Source organism: Pleurodeles waltl, chromosome 7 (genome assembly GCF_031143425.1).
Source record: "Pleurodeles waltl isolate 20211129_DDA chromosome 7, aPleWal1.hap1.20221129, whole genome shotgun sequence".
NCBI lineage: Eukaryota > Metazoa > Chordata > Amphibia > Caudata > Salamandridae > Pleurodeles > Pleurodeles waltl.
In genome coordinates this window covers 160,913,975-160,932,678 of record NC_090446.1, presented here as the reverse complement: position 1 = coordinate 160,932,678, position 18,704 = coordinate 160,913,975, and the positions used below count along the sequence as shown (strand labels likewise).

The 18,704-nt window shown below is 40.8% G+C and overlaps 1 protein-coding gene across 2 annotated transcripts in view; it reads right to left on the bottom strand.

Annotated features, from left to right (window-relative positions):
- The window catches only part of PREX1 (phosphatidylinositol-3,4,5-trisphosphate dependent Rac exchange factor 1), a 718,002-nt gene that overhangs the window by 85,804 nt on the left and 613,494 nt on the right, over nt 1–18,704 (bottom strand). For both annotated transcript variants that reach the window (XM_069243446.1, XM_069243447.1), the window contains exons 26-27: nt 13,814–14,087; nt 13,085–13,291 (exon numbers count right to left, since the gene is read on the bottom strand). In XM_069243446.1, coding sequence (XP_069099547.1) covers nt 13,085–13,291; nt 13,814–14,087 — 481 coding nt within the window. The remainder of the gene's footprint in view (nt 1–13,084; nt 13,292–13,813; nt 14,088–18,704) is intronic.

Sequence of the window (18,704 nt, the reverse complement as noted above, 5' to 3'; positions counted from 1 at the left end):
CATTTAGCAAGGTTTCTGAACTGCTTTTCGATTGAGGGGATACAACTTACTAATTAGTAACAAGTCATCAGGTCTGTAAAAGTAAACTCCAACTGAGCTCATTCTTGGTCTACCTCACAGTTCAACTGCTTATCAAAAAGTGGACAAACCCACAAATACTTTTCAGTCCCTTAGGAAACATGTATTCCATTCCAAAGCCAATACCCGATCAGGATATCAAACATAGCGAAAAACACAACCATGACTGAAGGTGTGAAAGTTTGCAGTCATATCAACAAAGATCACCAATACAGCTGCTAACGACCTCCATCCTCAGATCATTGAATACTGATAAATCATTGTCTCCATTTTACAACTTCTTCTAAAAGCAGGAAGGACCTCACCTCAGATATTATATCTTAGTCACATTGACATAGCTGCATTACCACTACTTGCCTTTATAATCTGCATTGTACTGCCTTTTGGAGACTGGGTGTAAATCAGCCAAATCATCACATGCACCTGTGGGATTAGTATCGCTTCATTCTACCTTTTAGAACATTACCTTTTACAGGGGATTGATTGATAATCTCACATAATCAATACACCACCACTATATTTTGGGTGGTACTAAGTTATTCTGCAGTCCAGATGCTATTCTTAGGGTCACTAACTATCCGATCTGGGCCAACATGATTTTTCAAGTTGTTAGCACGACACTTCACTTTGCTTTTGTGGAACTGGATATTCTCCATTGTGCTGCCAATGCTGGTTCATAGCTTGTTTTTCACTGGAGATGTCAATCATACTGAAATGTCAAGCAATTCCTAAAGAGTAACATGAGTGTCTGGCCATCCCTGTGTAGGGGGACACAACCTTTTTCTGTGAATTATAAATCACGATGGTCGCTAATTATTGGGTGTGATTATTCTTGGTCAATCCGTCCAAATACAGAACTTCCCCAGTATCAATAAGATTTCCAGTCGTCATCTCTGTTCATCACCATATAGGTGAAAGTAGTCATCTATTCATCAGCAAGAAATGTTCTGTCTACATGGCGGAGACCAGACAATTAGAGTAGTTTCTAATTTTATTAACTCTTTTCCCTACAGGATTTCACCCAGTAACTCTTCTTTGAAAATGACAGCAGGGCTTGTTTCTTTCCTTAAACACGTTTTATCAAAAGTCATTTAAATCTACCTGGAATCAAGTCCTGGTATAAGCCAGCATGTTTGTCCCTAAATCACAACTTTAATAAATAGTATAAACACATTATGTTCTAAAATCAGGCAGGTATTCACAGGCTTATTTTCTGCCACAGATCTGGACTTAACTAACTTATATTTCAAATACTCTGGTTATTGGCAGCAGCTCTTCTTTTGGTATTTGTAACTTACATTCTCACCCACCTGCCTGCACACTACCTATGCTTGGTTGCCAAGATCTTTACTTTCCAAGCGTGTCAGTATGTTGAGTCATGAGGTCACCTGGATAGGAGGCAGTATCTTATGCCACTAGCTGTTCCGTGCCATGTCTGTTCACGGCCTCCAGTCTGCTGAACAATAAAGTGAACATGTATCTGACAAATCCAAAAATCAAAGTGAAGGTGAACTTTGTCAGTAAACTACCTCTTTCTCTAGGAACCTACCGCAATGTTTTGTGGTATCTTTCAGTGTTCCACATTTTCTTGCACTTTTTATAAATTTCTCCTAATGTTCACTGATATCTTTGATTTGATCCTCTATTTTTTTTGTCATGCTAAACCAGACTATTCTAATTTTGAACCTTGTGACCACACCTCTTCATATACTCATTCAGCATTATACTTATGTGTGTAAATAAGAGGTTCTTGAGGATAAACCTACCCATCACAAAAATTCTTTGATTGATTCCAAAGTAGACCAAATGCTGCATCATGCCATAAATGCAGCTCTGCAGACTGTTACTAAATGCAATCCTATGCTGGAGGCAGTGCACAGTTGATAACAAAGCCGTATGCTATCTCCTTAGTCGGATGGGAGGTTACCCATTCTTTGTCCAACTCCAACAATCTTGCAACCACCTTCACATGATTCCAGAACAACTAAGAAGCTCCTGTAATCTTAGAAAAAGGGACCAACATGTGACCTTTCGACAGCTAGCAAATGAAACAGACCTTTCAAAGACAACCACCCATGTAACAGACCAGGGCCAGGTGACCTCTGTATAGACATAGTCCAGTACAAACATGCAAAACATAGAGAAGGCTACTAATTATACCCACCTTTTGTTTACTTATGGAATTGCAAAAAAACTAGGTGTTATCTAAATTGTTTACATCTTGCTTGACAGAGCAGCTGTCTGCGAGAAGCATGTTACCAATTCTTTGAACTATACTTAGGGTGTGCTCTACACCACTCAGGAGTATTTCTCTCTCACCTCATCGCCTCATGTTATTGGTTGTTTATTGTATCATTCTACCTCGCAAGGAATTGCTAGCATCGGAACGCATGAAACAGTAGAATGAATCGTCACACATTAAATGATTTCTCTCATACATGCACTCTATAAAGAAAACAATGGTTTTTGTTGTGTTTTTTGAAACCGTAGGAGGCTTATGCTTATGTCAGGAATCATGTGCAAGTCACACATGCATGTACACGTTTACACACAGAGATCCATAAGAGTGCATACACCATCTGCTTAAAATAAAACAAGCATTAGCAAAGCTAATAGGCCTGGCTTTAATATGCTAGTATATTGAGAAACTGGCAAACATAAATGCAGTTTGCATCAATTAGCACATTCAAGCAAAACCTATTGGCTTTGTCAATGCTTTCTCAGTACTTGATTCCATTGCCAGCAATCACCACAAAGCTGTAGACTCTGTACCTACCACTGCATCTGTTGCTGCTTTATCCACCACTAAAAGCACATATGAGGGATCTACTCTCCTGGAGGCCTTCCTGGTCCTTAACTATGTACACTCTTGAATACAGAAAAGGAGGATGTATGGAGGAGTGTCCCAGTCAACAACAGTTGCTCGATAATGTATATAAGAGTTACCCTCTCACCATTCCTTCAGCCACGATCTAGCGCAGAAACTAAAATATTTTGGCGTGTCCACACTTCAACAGTTCTAGCTATGTCGCAATTCAGTTTACAGCGAAAATACTGTTTGTTTGTGATCTTTCCACAAACTGACAAATTGCGTTCTGACGGTCCCCAGATCTCCGGCGCTTCCTCCAATTTAGGAGTATACTTTAAAGCTCAAGAAACCTGAGGACTCTTCAGTGTTGCACTGGGCAGGAAGACTGAAATCATCAATTGGACTGATTCTGACTTTCTGACATCACAGCCACTTCAACTATACGACTTTATTAACACAATTCAAGGTTAATTGCAGGAATAATTAAAACATGTTTGAATTACTTACTACGTGAAATCAAGACATGCAAATGTTGCAAACTAAAATTCCACCCAGACCTACTTCTTACATACTTGTGAGGTGATGTATGCAGTTAACATGGTATTTTACGGTAATGTATCAACTTCTCATCCAGATTAGTAAATTGCAACAAAAGGACGCACAACTCATCCTCATTAAATTCTGGATAAACTTTGACCAGACCATAGAACTCCTCATAGCAACTGTAAGCATCTGTAGTGGTGCGCCACAGAAAATTGTACTTGTGCTATATATCACAATCATCTCTTGCGTTCGAACTGTACAGCTCTCTCTGAAGTAACTGGAAATAACTTATATTGCGCTATTAAAATTCTAAAAAAACATGTTTTGAGAAAAGTATTCTATTGCTGAACTTAAATAATGATTAGGTGGTCAATATGTCGCAGCAGCCATCTCTAAGTCACTGTAGCCTTACATCATGATTGTGCTCCAGGTTTACCTTCCGAATTGAGCGCTACATATCGCTTGTCACAGTGTGTACATTCAGGTACGGCTCCTCCGCTTCTACAATAAAACAATAATAAACTACGTTTATTATAGTTTTATTGTGGAAGGGGCAGGGCCACGAGCTGCGACAAAAGCACAGAGGAGGAGTGCTCAGCACTCCCCTTCAGTGGGCATGTATGTTTGGCCGGCCGTCTTGGGCTGGCCAAACATACATGTGCATTAAGCTCTGTCCAACCCAGCACTGTGTTGCCAAGCTGGAGACAGCAGACGCTTCCAGTCTGCCTTGGAGCGCCCTGGCTGGCCGCTCCGACCACTCCGAACACTGCTGTCATGCTGCCAGCAGCATGACAGCAGCGTTCCGATTGGCCGCAGATCCGACTGGGAGCCTGTGCCTGAAGCCTACGGTGAAGGAAACAGGAGCGGTGCAGTGGGGGCGGTGGCGTTTCAGTTAAGTTTTTTATTTTTTTCGTTCCCATACTCCCCTCCCTCAGCCCCTCCCCGTGCCACCCTGACATGCGCTGCGTGGCTCTCCTGTGTGCTTTACTTCACAGAAACATTAGGGTAGCTAGGATGCCACAGGCTCTGGAGCACACGAGGAAAGTTACCCCTTAGACTTCTGATGGGGTAGTAAATATAAAAATTATACGGCTTCAATGGGCACCTCAAGGCTCTGATACCTGGTGCCACTGCACCTGATTCACCAATAGGAGCTGCGCCCTTGCACACACAACTTCTTTAGCAACCTCTGTGGATTTTAGGAGGCGAAAAGGCTCTGTCAGACTTCTGCTTTTAGACACCGCTGGACTGCAAGGTTCTTAAACTCAGAACTAAAACTTTCTCTAAGTCGGTTTCACAATTGTCATTTCCTCAAGGCCCACAGATAAAATAATATTTACCTACTTTCGGCCAATAAAATGTGAAATTATGGTATCGTGTGGTTTGCTCAGTGCTAGACTGCCCATTTTTCCTGTCTTGTCAACTCCTGGCAAGAGCAGCACATCCGCTGTCTGAAGGGGGCTGCACAGCGTCTTGCTTGCATATTTCTAGAAATTCTTTGCTGTCACAGGTCCTCTGTCAGCAATTAGAACGGAAAGCTGATATTAAAAACGCTTACTTAATGTTTTAATTCTGTTAGGATTCATTTTGTTGGCCACAGGTTTCGCGGGAGTTGGAGAAAGAATATGTCACGGAAATAAGACACTTTCCTGACGAGAGGCGTGGGCCAACGGACAGCTTCAAAACCCGTTCGCAAAAGCCCTCGGGTACCACAGAAAGCAGAGGAGTGAGGTGAATTATAGTTCCATAAAGTGCAGAATCTGAATTTTTCTGTTTTATCAGTTGTCACATCATTGAAATGTTCAATATCATGCACGTGTTTGCACTCACGAAACAAGTAATTGTTAACAGTGCAAAGATCTTCAGTGCTCCAGGGAAAAAAGAATGTTGCCACAGGAGCGCTCCCTATCCACAAAGACAGATTTTCGGTCATTTCTTTATAATGTAATGTCACCTGGAGGACTTGTGTTAAAGCGTCGCAGTGATAGCCTCATGTGCAATAACAATAACGTATTCCTTATATACCATTTATTGCACTCTGCTGTTTCCAATCGCTATAAATAACAGATGTTATTATTTCCCATTGTAGTGGTACTTAGCTCCCTTCCATTCAAAGGATGAAAGACTGATATGGCCTTACTGGGATCCGAAACTGTGACCCACAGATCCTCGGACATGTCCCATTGCCAGTATGTGCACTTTGATAAACAATTTTGCTTCGAAAACAGGCAATGTGCTTCTTGCGCTGCATTTTTCACTTGATTTCCAAACTTCAAACGATGAAACTACGGCATTCACTTGCAAGCAACCAAACTGAACTGAAGGAATATATTCAGATAATTTGTCAACATATAGAAAGTTGGCATGGCCATCAAGGGCATATATTCATTTAAATAATTTGACAAAATGCTACTGTTAATACAGCAGGCATTTGTTCATGAAAAACATTTGGGTTTCCAATTCAAAAAATAGTCCAGTATATGAAAAGTATGGCAAGAAGCACCAAACAGACAGGAGCTCTAAAGGAGGCTAATAGATAAAAATGCCGGTCTGCACAAAAGCCTACTGGTCAAAGCTACTCAGTAAAGTGCATTTTGCTAGTGTGCTATGGTCACAGGAGGCATCCTATCAAAGCGCTAATGCCTCAGAAGGCACAAACTGGACTGGGCACCACAGCTGCAGGGGACCCTTCACAACTTGAGAGACTGCCATTCTCACCCACTGCAAAGGAAAGGGCTGTTGGGGAGCCAGCAAGCCTTTTTCTTTACCCGTCATTTGAGGACTCCTTACCCTCCTACGACTGTTTGGGGCATAGTGGATCTCTAATGCAGAGCCAAATTATTTTGCGAGCTGATCTACTGCCTGTTTCACAAAGTCCAACCTTGTTGATTCTTTTCATTTCAAGCTGCCGCTACCTGGAACACACAGGTACACACGTAGGACATGCCTAATCCATTTGTTGTTCAAGAAAGTCCCTAAATCGTGCCTATTTCCTTTACTTGCAGCACCTCAGTTTATGAATGTGCCCAGCATTGGTGCCAAGAGACTCTTGGATGATAATGGGCTCAATAAATCAAAGTAACAAAAAAAGACAAACAAGTTCGGAAAAAAAGTGTGTCACCCCCTTTGTGCCTTTCTGGCAATCTCTGCGATCTCTCACTTTCTGGAAGTCTACTGCAGAAGATGCACAATGTGTAGTTCTCCCAAAAAGAAGCACAAAGGTTTACTGAACTCGAGGCACACCAAAAGTGTGCTTTGATCCATACGAAGAGGTGAATGGCCCTCACCAGGAGATGGTAATTAAGAGTGACAGCCACGGCTGAATGTTTAGAGCAAGGGCCCTGAGACTTTCTTCCGTATCACTGAAAGATCATCTATGGACCCTCTTGCGGAAAATCAATACAGTTCCTCTTAAGTCCCACTCAATCATCCCACCCTGGGTGCATGTGTAAGGCATGAAGTGAGTGAAACTGCAGAGTGTGTGTTACATGCTCAGATGTTCATGTGGTATGCAAGTGTAGCCTTGATAATAACATAAGGCTGATGTGCTGTCCATGTTGTCTTTCTGAATCCAACAACATAAAGTACATGCAGCTTCTCCCACCAAGTTCTGTAGTTCACATGAAATGGATGAGGAGTCCACATTCACACCTGCCCGAGTACCCATATGCTTCATCATTTGCAGTTCTGAATGCACAAAATAGATTCACTACTATACACAATAAATATCATTGGGATGCTGCTTTTCCACACCATGGAGATCCTCAAAGACCCACAATAATGGCGTCTTTCATTACCCTTTAGCTGAGGCATCTCCCACACTCTTTGGTGGACTCAAAAGTCCCCTACAATGTGTTTCCCTGATTTTCCATGGATTGCTCCATTCCTGCATCAAGGTGGCCCTAGGATACACACTACTGTGTGATCCTTGATTTTCATTAGGCTGCTCTATCTCCGCTTTGACTGAAGAGATACTATACAGACTCTGATTATCCATAGGATGCTGCATTACCGATTCTGAGTGTTCCTTTATTACCTCAGGCTGCACTTGTGCTACTGACTGGACCCACTGCAGGGGTGTTCCCATTTATAGACTGCCACATTTCTGTTTTGGGAGGATGTAACATACCTTTTACGTGGTATCTACGATTATCGTTGGGCTACCAAATTTTCCCTCTTAGACAGACCAAACAGAACCACTTCTCTGGTGGCCTTGATTTCCCCAGGCAATGGAACTAACGCTTTGCTGTAGTTTAAAAAAAATACAAACACAATTCTTTTTACAACAGTGATGAATAACTGAGCTTCTGCTGCTCCAGAGACTAAACTAAGACATCTGTAAACTCAGAACCAATAATCAAATAAATCAGTAACTCCTCTGTAGCGTTGTGACCCTAATGGATAGCTTCCTCTGGTAGAGAGGTAAAACATCTAGATATCCAAAACATCTACTCTGCTGTAACACCCACAGAGCAATGCACCACACCCCAGCCAGGAACAGACGTACACAACAAGGAGCTCAAGTGCTACAGAGTCTGTCAGTGGGGCCTCTGCTGCTTCAGAACAACCAGTATTTAACAAATTCATAACCTACAGCAGATTAAAAACTACATAATGTGGCAAGGAAGCAGAGCATCTGCCACTGAAGAATCAAAAACATCACTGTTTTGAACAGTACTAAACAGAACAATAACACAAACACACAGTAAATACTTCAAACTATAAAAGAACCAACAACCTTTTTGTCAGAGGGCTGCTCAACCTCCAAGACACCTGGAGATCCCAGCAATCATCAATATGCACTCAGATCCTCCTCTGTTAACTAAACATCCCTCCTTGCCTTCACTTGCCTACTCCAATTGTGTTCTCTACTCCTCTTTCACCTACTCTAGATAGAAACCTCTCCTCTACATCACCATTGTTTCTGAGGACTAGCCTGGACACCCTTTCCATCTCAGAAGCTTTTACACCAGGCACACCAACACAGCCCTTTACACCATTATACTCTGATACACCTGTGGTCCCCTCTGCTCACACCCTCTCCTTGTCTCTCTATAATTTGCTCATACCCTCTCCTCATCTCCCAGCAGACTCCTCAATTCTTATTGCAATCTCCATCTAAAACGCTCAGAAATCTCATTAATTATGTTCCACAATACCCTCTGACACTTTCTACCTATTGCTATGATGATATAAAAACAGACAGACCAGGGTCACTCATATTTACTCTCTCTTCCCCAGCCTCTATTCTCTACCTCCGGCACCCAATCCTATCTTTCAAACCTTCCCTTTCCAATTATTCATACATTATTGCTAAATTATTGTATAACACAGGAGCTGCAGTATGCACACAGAATGGTTTCCTTGAGAGCACTAGACTAATGTGAATAAATTATAATGATTGGATTAACCACTAACCTTGCATTCTGGAGTAGCATGCTACTCACTGTAAAGGCCTTCATCACTCCACCAGGGTTAGTAAGTAAAATATCAATGCACTCACACACAATTACTAACAGGCTGAATGACAGACTCTCATGGGTAATTTGTAAGGTGAAAAGCCTGGGATATCCCTGCACAACTCTCTTTGTTGGGTAAACCCACACTACAAAGACAACAGCCTACCCTGTGAACTCACAACACCTCAAGAGGGATACGAATTAACTAACACTATAATACTATAAAAGCAAGTTCAATAAAATAAATAATACATAGTTTATTCTTCAATTTTCTCTTTGTGTCTGATAAAATCAAAATATAACAAAGCAACAAACTGCATACAGAATACCTTTGCCCCTTTAAATTCTTAACAAGTCCATCAGATAGGCTATCACAGTCGCAGGTTGGTAAAGTTCAATGCTCCCTGGTCAAAATCATTTGCAGGGGAAGAGTCATGAGAAAGCCATCTGATAAGTATACGTGTTACATTATTTAACAGTCAAAGCAAATATAAACTGATAAACAGAATATGATTGATGCTTGTTGACAAACACTGAAAAGGTAATGTTAACTGCAGGCAAATTTTATTTTTCAATTGAAACATTTAATTTGAGCCTCAACGAGTAAGAGGAGGAAGCAGCTGCACACATTCTGCAAAATAGCAAAATGCCACAAACCTATAAAGTATTGCTTAGATTGGCATACTGTTTGTTTGTATCCGCTATAGATCAAGTTGACAGATGCACATGATAATTCTTGAAATCGTACATCTCGATATTTTTGTAAGTGTGAAACCACAAAACCCAACGTGACAACAACGGCATCAGAGCTTTCAATGGTTCAACGTTTCTCCAAAATTGTACAGACTGCTGGCTTGCAAGCATGCCAGCGTTAGGTTTCTATGTCTGGAGGAATTCATTCTGTCAAGCTATGTGAAGTACAATTCACTCCCTTGATCTGAGTTGTGACTGAGCCACATAGTGACCAAACAAGATACTACAAATGTAAACCAATTTCAAGATTGGCTCATCTCTGAACTTTCGATCCAAGTGACAATTTAACTTTTAGAGAATGCCATTAGAAAAATAAAGAAAAAGGGAAGAGAAGTAAGGCAAGTGTACAAGAGATCATTGGAAATAGTTCTTTAACCAGTTTGGCTACATTTGGGTAAAATATAAAATAAAAAATACACAATAAAATGAGATTTCTGGATGAGAATTCCAATAACCCCTTCCTCGAAAAGTGAAGGGAATGGACTTAAATATACAAAAATAATTTAACACAGGAGTTATCTCAGAGTCTGATAGGACTGTAGCAAAGTCAGTTACACCTATGCATGTTCCTTATGTGTGGTGATACTGCAGGCTTTCGTAGTTCTTTTCTCCAAGAAATCTTCAGTCAGCCTCATTGAAATGTTACATTAAGCTTGTGGGAGTCAGAAATGAGCTCCAATAACAAGCAGACAATTTAACATAGGCTTCTATTTTTTCCAAGCTCCTTTCTAGTCACCATAATCACAGGCCTCAGAAAATCATGACACATAGCAACAATCCCCAGCAGGTCAGTTCCCCCATACAAATAGTTAAAACACCCTAAGTATTAGAACACTGCCGGCTAAATGGCAGTTCACCACAGAACACTCTAGTATGACAGAACTTCACTAAACAAATCAGCTTTTTAGGAGCTTATTTTTCTCAAGGTGAACATTTCAGCACACACCACACTCTATTCCCACTGTCTGGGAGGGACAAATTAAGAACTTTAATTCACTGGTGTGGAACCTTGGGATCAGAAATACAAGCACAAGCTGGAAATATATCATTACCACATTCCTATGAAGGCAGGCAGGAACAGCCAAATGCAGAGAAGTCACCGATATTTTACTACAGTAATGTGTAAATTAAGCTTGGTCAGAACTTCTCTGAAGACATATAAGGATTACAGGTAATTCCAGGAAACTATAAAAATGGAAGAGAGCTTCCTCTTTTGAGCGGGTCTATATCCCATGCCTGAACTCTACCATCAATATTCCCCAGAAACATAGCTAGCCCTCAAAAACAAAATGTTTAGTCATCTCCTTGTGCAACACACATACCTGCCACAAAACCCTAGATAACAGATGGATACAAAAGCCTCTCTCGCAAAAGGAATCATGAACAAAAAGCACTGTCTAAGGTTCCCACAGAAGGATTTTAAATCCGTCTGCAGTTACTTCAGGCAAAACTACTCACGCACTGACATAATAGTTTAATTTAGTTTTTGGTATATTGGGGAATTGGAAAGTTCGCAATGTGACACTCTAGGTCACTGAGATTTACGTTTAATATTAAAAAAAAAAAAACATACTTCACCAAGAACAACAACTATTCAAGCCTTCAGCTGTACAGGACAGTCTATAATTTAGGTCAATTTACAATATAACAATTAGTAACATTCCACTTTTCTCAGTATCAGCTGAATGCTACAACTCGACATCAGGATATATCTGGAATAGCAGCAGCTCCACTGGAAAAGATGGTAATGTCATTTTACACAAAGCATACAATAAATTAAGCCATTTTAGCAGGGCTCAGAACTAGTCATCACGAAAGCAAACATAGCCTAAGTATAAAAATAAGGGGAGACAGAATTTCCAAAAATGTTCTTAATGTGTGTGACCTTTAATGCTGCTTTATGTAAACTGTATACTAAGTCACTCAGTGGAATTGCTCACAGATTAGCATCTGCACACAAAAGTGGCCCATCAAGATCAATTAGTTTTTATCATCATACTGGAAAGGTGACAATATGCCATATTTAGAGTTTATCCAGTTACCATGGTCACATCATTAAGAAAAATAGCTCATAATGCGGCCTTACTGTTTTCAGAAACCGGTTTTCAAACTCATTGCCTTCTAAGAAACTGATCCCCACTTCACTAAGAGACTGCCACAGTGCATCAAAGCACCTCTGTTACTGAACAACTTTGTTTACCCATAGACAATGGTTGAATAAATACTGCGAAACACTTTTTTGTAATCTGCATAACCAGACACAGGACGTAACTTAAGAACAGCTCTAAATGTTACACCTCAGTAATAACAAGCACACACTATATTTTAATACTGACCACTACAATTACTCCTTTGTATCTGTGTGTACTACATTCTGTATTTTATCATCAAAGATGAATCTGCAACAAAACCACATTTGTGGTACTTACGAAATGATCAAGACAGGTTCTGTGTACCAGGGGACAACAGAATAATAAAGGAAGTTATCATTTCCATACCCAGAACCATCAGCTATCAGTGTCTTAAAACATGACGGAGAAATAATGGCTTACAACTTCATTGTGCCTTTTAAATTCCAGTTTGCATTGCAGGGCTTCAATGTCACCATGCAATGAATTACATATTTCCCCCCACATGGGCAACGGCGTGGAACTCTTTAACCGGGACCTATACAGCTCACCTTCCGTTAGTAGGTTCTAAAGACTAAGATAATTACGTTGTTTAGTCTGACCACTATGAAAACCATGAATGTGAAGTATACACTGAGTAACACAAACACACTTAAATGTTCATTCATATGCCATTTTCTCTCTAGAAGGGAAACTTGAATCCTGGAAGAGTACCTCTAAATAAATTACATAGAAATCAAATGACGTAAAGAGGGTCATACCTAAAAATCATTATCAATGTCTTTAGTAATTAATTCTAAACACCCAAAATCTGCCATCCTTAAATTCTAGATGGGGAGCCACATCAGTTCTGTGCTTTTGCTACACATCATCTAACAGAACCTAGAGTGAAACCCATGAAAGCCACATTTATAATCGTATAATAATTATGAGAACCTAACAATTCACACATGACCATTAACTACCAATGTGCACTGCCACCTCATTGGTGCCCAATTTGGATGTGGAAGTCTGCATTTAAAAGTGTGCAGTTTTTTTAAAAAGAAATATACAATTGTTTTTGCTTTCCTCGTTGCTGACATGCCTCCCTAACTGACTGTGGTCTATGCACAAACATCCAGTGGCTTGAAGTGTTGAAAATAAATTGAACTCAGTGGTATAAAGGGAATACACTTACACATCACAGCCCTTTAATTATTAGTACTTCATTGGTACTGTAACAACATTTTCTTTGTTTTATCATGTTAACAGAATACTTACTTTCTATCAAGATTGTGAACTTTCCACAAAAGGCAAATATATGCAGGACATACCTATAGGAGTCCCTGTAGCTCATTGTATCATGACCCGAGTCCTCTTGATCCTCTTCAGAAACCTTAAAGCAAACCTTCTTAATGCCGCCCTGTTCAACCTTGTCTATGTCACCTTCTTCGGCAACCATAGATGAGGGTGGTGTCCCCTCCATAGATGGAGGCTCACAGGTATCAGACTCGGAAGGTTCTGTAATGGTGGACAAAAGCCTGAAAAAAATATCAAAATGAAGGACTATGTAAATCAAAAGTCTATATTTAAAAAAAGTTCAATGTATGACATGTACAAAGCAAAGATGAAACTATACTCTTCTGTTTATAAAAAATATCCACACCAGACCATTGTACATAAAACCATCATCCGTAAACAATGATTCAAAGTACAATAGTTACATGAATAAATACACTGTATTAAAACGTTACATATAATGAAGTATAAAATATATGGTCTACAATATATGAATCATTCAATGACAGCAGCACAATAATGAGAATAAAGTAGTAATACGGAAAGATATGTCCACCCTACAGACAACATTACATGTATGACAACCATCCTACTTATGTTCCGTAGGTTTAAATCTTCATAGCTAATAGCAATCCGATGACACTGGACATTGGTTATTGATACATGAAGTCATATCTTATACAGCCAGTGTATACTTTTAGCATAGTCTCAGTACATCAGAAAGCAGTGCTTAACTAAACGCCAATTATACATAAGATTCTCACTTATTAATCTGGGTGACATATTGCTTCATTTCCTTTACTGCAAAGTCCAATTTGTTGAAGAGTTGTAGGTATGAGTCTTGGATATCTTTGTCTTCTTGCTTTAGCAGAAAACTCAGCCCACGCTCCTCTTTGGTCATTCCACCATTTAGTTGTCCAAAGCCACTGTCCATTAAGCTGCTATCTGACTCATCTTCCTCAGGAAGGCACTTCCAGGAGGGGGCAGCCATCGTTGTGATGCAATGCTGCGTGTAGGACATTGGATTTAAATTGCCAACTAAACACAATAAACACAGTATTGGTTACTTAAACTGTGACATATTTAAAAGAAGAATAACTGTTACAGCAAAAGAAGAAATAAACCAATGTAGCATTTCTTTTAAATAAAGCATTTGCAAATTCACAGACCAAATGTAGGCAGGTGCAAAATGAGTTGGGTGTGTAAAAATGTATTTGTGTATGTTCATAGGACCCAGCACAAATTATGGAAATCTGGCTTTCACAAAGGAGTGTGCTAAAAAGTACCTATGGTTGATTTGACTAGACAACGAATTGCAACAGGAGACTGTAGTGAATCCTAGTTTATTTTAACGGGTTAACAGGAGTTAGCTTAGCCGTAGGCTTGTAAACTCGTGCCCCCGTCACCCAGTGACTTTTAACCTACTTAGCTTGCTCTGGCTTAGTCCATTTAATTATTTATTTCCTTTAAAATGGCGGCCTTGTTTATAGTTAGGCCACTTGTTATGGGTTCTATTATCAGTGTCACTGCGCCAAGGCGTCAAGATCAAGCACGAAAGACAAACATACAGTAGGCATTCACACTTAGGGATTTTCCCTCTCTATACTTTCGAGGGATTGTTGATATTAATTGCCGTCCCAAGCATGCCTGTTATCTATTGTTATGAATAACACTTATGTCAGGGGACCTTGTAGATCTGTATAAATACAACACACTTTTAGACAGATAATCAGAGGGATTCCGACCAGAGGGCATCGCCACCATCGCTGATACCGATGCTGCAGTCATCTTGACACTGATCCAGTCCTTGTGTCCCTGCGGAGTCTGAGATAGAGACCTCATTCCAAGGTAACGAGGGTTGGGGGCTCCTCTCATGGACACGGTTTTGGCAGATTAGGTTTAACGAACCCAGCTCCTCCTTTTAAGGTAGAAGGTTAGACCTACTCTTCTTAGGGTATTAGGGCTTATTCCATCTTTTATATATACATATATTTTTATCTTATATTGCATAATGGTGGGGGTCTTTATAACAATGACTCTCCTCTTTACTATACTATTGCTTGGTATATTCATTATCCTAATCATTGCAATTCATGCAACTTATCACAAATTGCAGTTATGTTGAATAAAAACTATTATAACTTTACTGCATCTGTGTTATTGCCTTTGTTTGTATGAGACATTATAAATCTGTGAGAAAAGGGTAATTTCCGTTTAACCACGACAACCCTGAGATATTGTATTTTGAGTCCATGCGTAAGCGACTGCTACAAATCACCTTTTACTATTGTGTTTTCGGTGAGGTACTGCTAGTAAGCCGGTAAGGTTTGGACAACAGTTACAAATAGTTGTAGGAAGAGACCTAGTCACCTACGAACGAAAGTACTGTCATCCTGAGACCAGCAGTCTTGCTCAAAGCAAGAGTCCAAACTACGACATGGCGCCACCAACAATGGTGTTTAGGCACTAATTTACGGATACCCTGACTATCACTGTCTCACAGACAACAGGTACCCTCAGTACCATTATACGGAGACGTCCGTGGTCTTTGGGATAATCCTCCTCAGCAAAACAGGTAACACCTGCTTAGGCTGTAGGTTGTTCGAGCTCGAACTCACAAAAGGAAAAACTTCCCCTATTTTGGTGTTCCGTTTCTCTAAAAACAACTATGGCTAATACCATAGACATTCCTGCAAATGCTAGACATGCACTTACACAACATTTATTAGCGCATGGCCTTACAGAAGAGGGCGGGGAAGTTACTTTGATTATAGAAGCAACTGAAGCATACCAAACGGAAACATTTTATTGTTGGGTTGCCTTTCCTGAGGCTGACCAACGAACACACACATTTCACACTTATGACATTGCGGACGTACCCGTAAGGTACGAAGCATACCAGTATCATGAAATATCGCTCACATTTCAGGAGCATCAAAACTGGTTTGAAGGCGCCCTACCACATATACTGCGGCGGGTGAGGCTAGGTCCTTTAAGTAATGAAGGGCCGACGTGGCCTATGTTTGCCACATATACACCTCATCCAGGCATTCAGACTATGCCGCTTGTAGATTTAAGGATATTATATAATGAATTAGTGGCATTATATAGACGATTAGTCCAGTTCGTAATGCGAACATTGAACACTACACCAGCGCGTCCAGCACCGCCAGTAGCTGGTGGTTATCAATTGGCTACTGGGATTAGTCCACAAACGGTGCATACCATTATGGGAAAAGTGCCCTCGGATCGAGAAAAAATACCGTTCTGGATTGCTCAGAAAACAAATCAGCTGGAAGCTGTGTTCCCCCATACGGGGCCACAGGAGAAACATAGATTGCTCACTATGTGCTTGCCATTCGGGATGGTTCCCTCGGTTGATGAATGTGCCACTTGGGGTACAGTCTTCGCTGCCATTTATACTACAACGCATGGTACCCCTACACTGGCCAATTTGCCGGAAGTATTGAAAAAAATACAAAATGAGCATGGGGCTGCACCAGCCCTAGATCTGGGGATGAAATTGATGCGTAATTTTGACGCCGTCTCCTCGATAATATTGAGTAATATTAAAGGGGAAGCAGTAGCACTGGCGATACGTCAGCGTCTCCGGGAAACTCCTCACCAGGAACAAGAGAGACAGCTACCCTAAATAATCTCTGATACCTATACTAGTATAGGACGGGATGGGCTGGGAGCCAAACCCAGAAAATTGGACATACCAAATACCACCCATAAGGAAGGTACGAAGCAAGCACAAGAGGGCTCTAAAAAGCGCTGGGAAAAACAAAAAGATTTCAAGGAAAGAAGAACTAAAAGAGCTGATTCTCCTCATCCGGAGTACTCCGAAAGGAGATATAATCTCAGAAATAGGGATAACATTAGAACTTCAGACAGATATACTGATTCACGTCCTTCTTGTTCCTTTCAGGACGCACCGGATAGACATAGCGAGAGAGGGGGCCGTCAAGATCGACGTCCGGAATACGTGAAAGAAAAGAAAGACTCGCCACAGTCTACTGTTAAAAAAGAAGAAAAGACTCCTCAACAAAAGCCACAATTTAAAAAGAAAAAAGTGGCTGCACTGACCATTAAAAATGCCAGTAGTATTGAGAACACTGTTGAGGAACAAGAAGTGGGCAGTGACTCTGTTGGACAGCGCGGCAGAGGTCACGATATGTCGCCAGAATCTGAAAGATCATCTGGATGCGACAGCAACTAGCGATTACATTGCAGTTGAAACGGCGGATGGCCGCGTACTTCCACTCGATCGGGTATTTGATTTAACAATTCAGATAGAGGGAGACGTGGAACGCATTATTAGTGTAATTTTCTGGGATGATCTTACTAGTGATATCCTGTTGGCCGAGAGAGACTGGCTACCTGAACATGTCCGCATGCTCCCACATGGGGAAGATGTCATTTTGCCTTCTTTCTCCGATCTTGTTCCGGAGACAGACAAACGAGCATTAGCTGCTGAATGGGCTTTGGCGCAGGCACCTGCATTATACCGTAATCATGTAGGATGGGACAAGGACTCTCCTTGCCATGTTATTCCCGTTCGGTCTACACCACACCCGCAGCCACAATACCCTGTTAAACATGAAGCACAAGCTCCGGTGACGGAGATACTGTCACAACTTGAATACCAGGGAGTAATTGAGCCCTGTACATCGGCAATGAATAATCCGCTATTTCCCGTTGTGAAACCTGATCATTCATATAGAATAGTGGTTGATTATAGGCACTTGAATAGTCATGCACGCACTTATGCTATACAAAATTCACACAGCGCTGATAAATAATATAGTGCGTAAAAAATACAAAACTACATTGGATATATCTAAATGTTTTTTCTGCCAGAATTTAGCACATGAAAGTAGAGACCTCAGTGCATTTTCCTATGGTTCTCAGAAACGCTTTTGTCGTTTACCACAAGGCTATAAAAACAGCCCAGGACTGTTTTAGGCCCGTGTCACATCAATATTACAGGGGCTTGATTCCGAGGCATTATCATATGTGGATGATATCTATCTCACTGATGACACCCTTGACATTCATCTTGCCAGGGTCAATCGGATAATTTTGGGATTTGCCACCTTCGGATATAAATTTAATTTTAAGAAAAGTAAGATAGCATTTCTTAGTGTATTATTCCTAGGATATGAACTATCAAACGAGGGGAAGAGCCTGGCCCCGCACTTCCTAGAGAAGTGTGCTCAGCTACAGCCTCCGAACACGCTTAAAAAATTGCAGTCATTACTGGGTTTCTTTAATTTTGGCAGAACATATATTCCAGATTATGCTGAACGCGTAAAACCACTATATAACTTAATTAAGCCCAATTATTCTGGCAGGCAATGGACAATTGAACACACACACATCCTAAGGGACATACAGCGAGACATGCTAGAAGCTAGACACTTGTACACACGGGACAATAAAACAAACTTGGTCATCAGAATAATAGCTGGTGCCCTTGGATTTACCTATGTCACCTTTAATGAGGGTGACACGGTGCCAATAGCATACAAATTACATTTGTACTCCAATGCAGAAAAGCGTTTTGCTCCTACTGAAAAGGAGAGACCGCTTGCCCAGGGGAAACGCATTGTTGTTGTCTCCCCGGTTCCGGCCTTAGAGGCTGTCACTAAA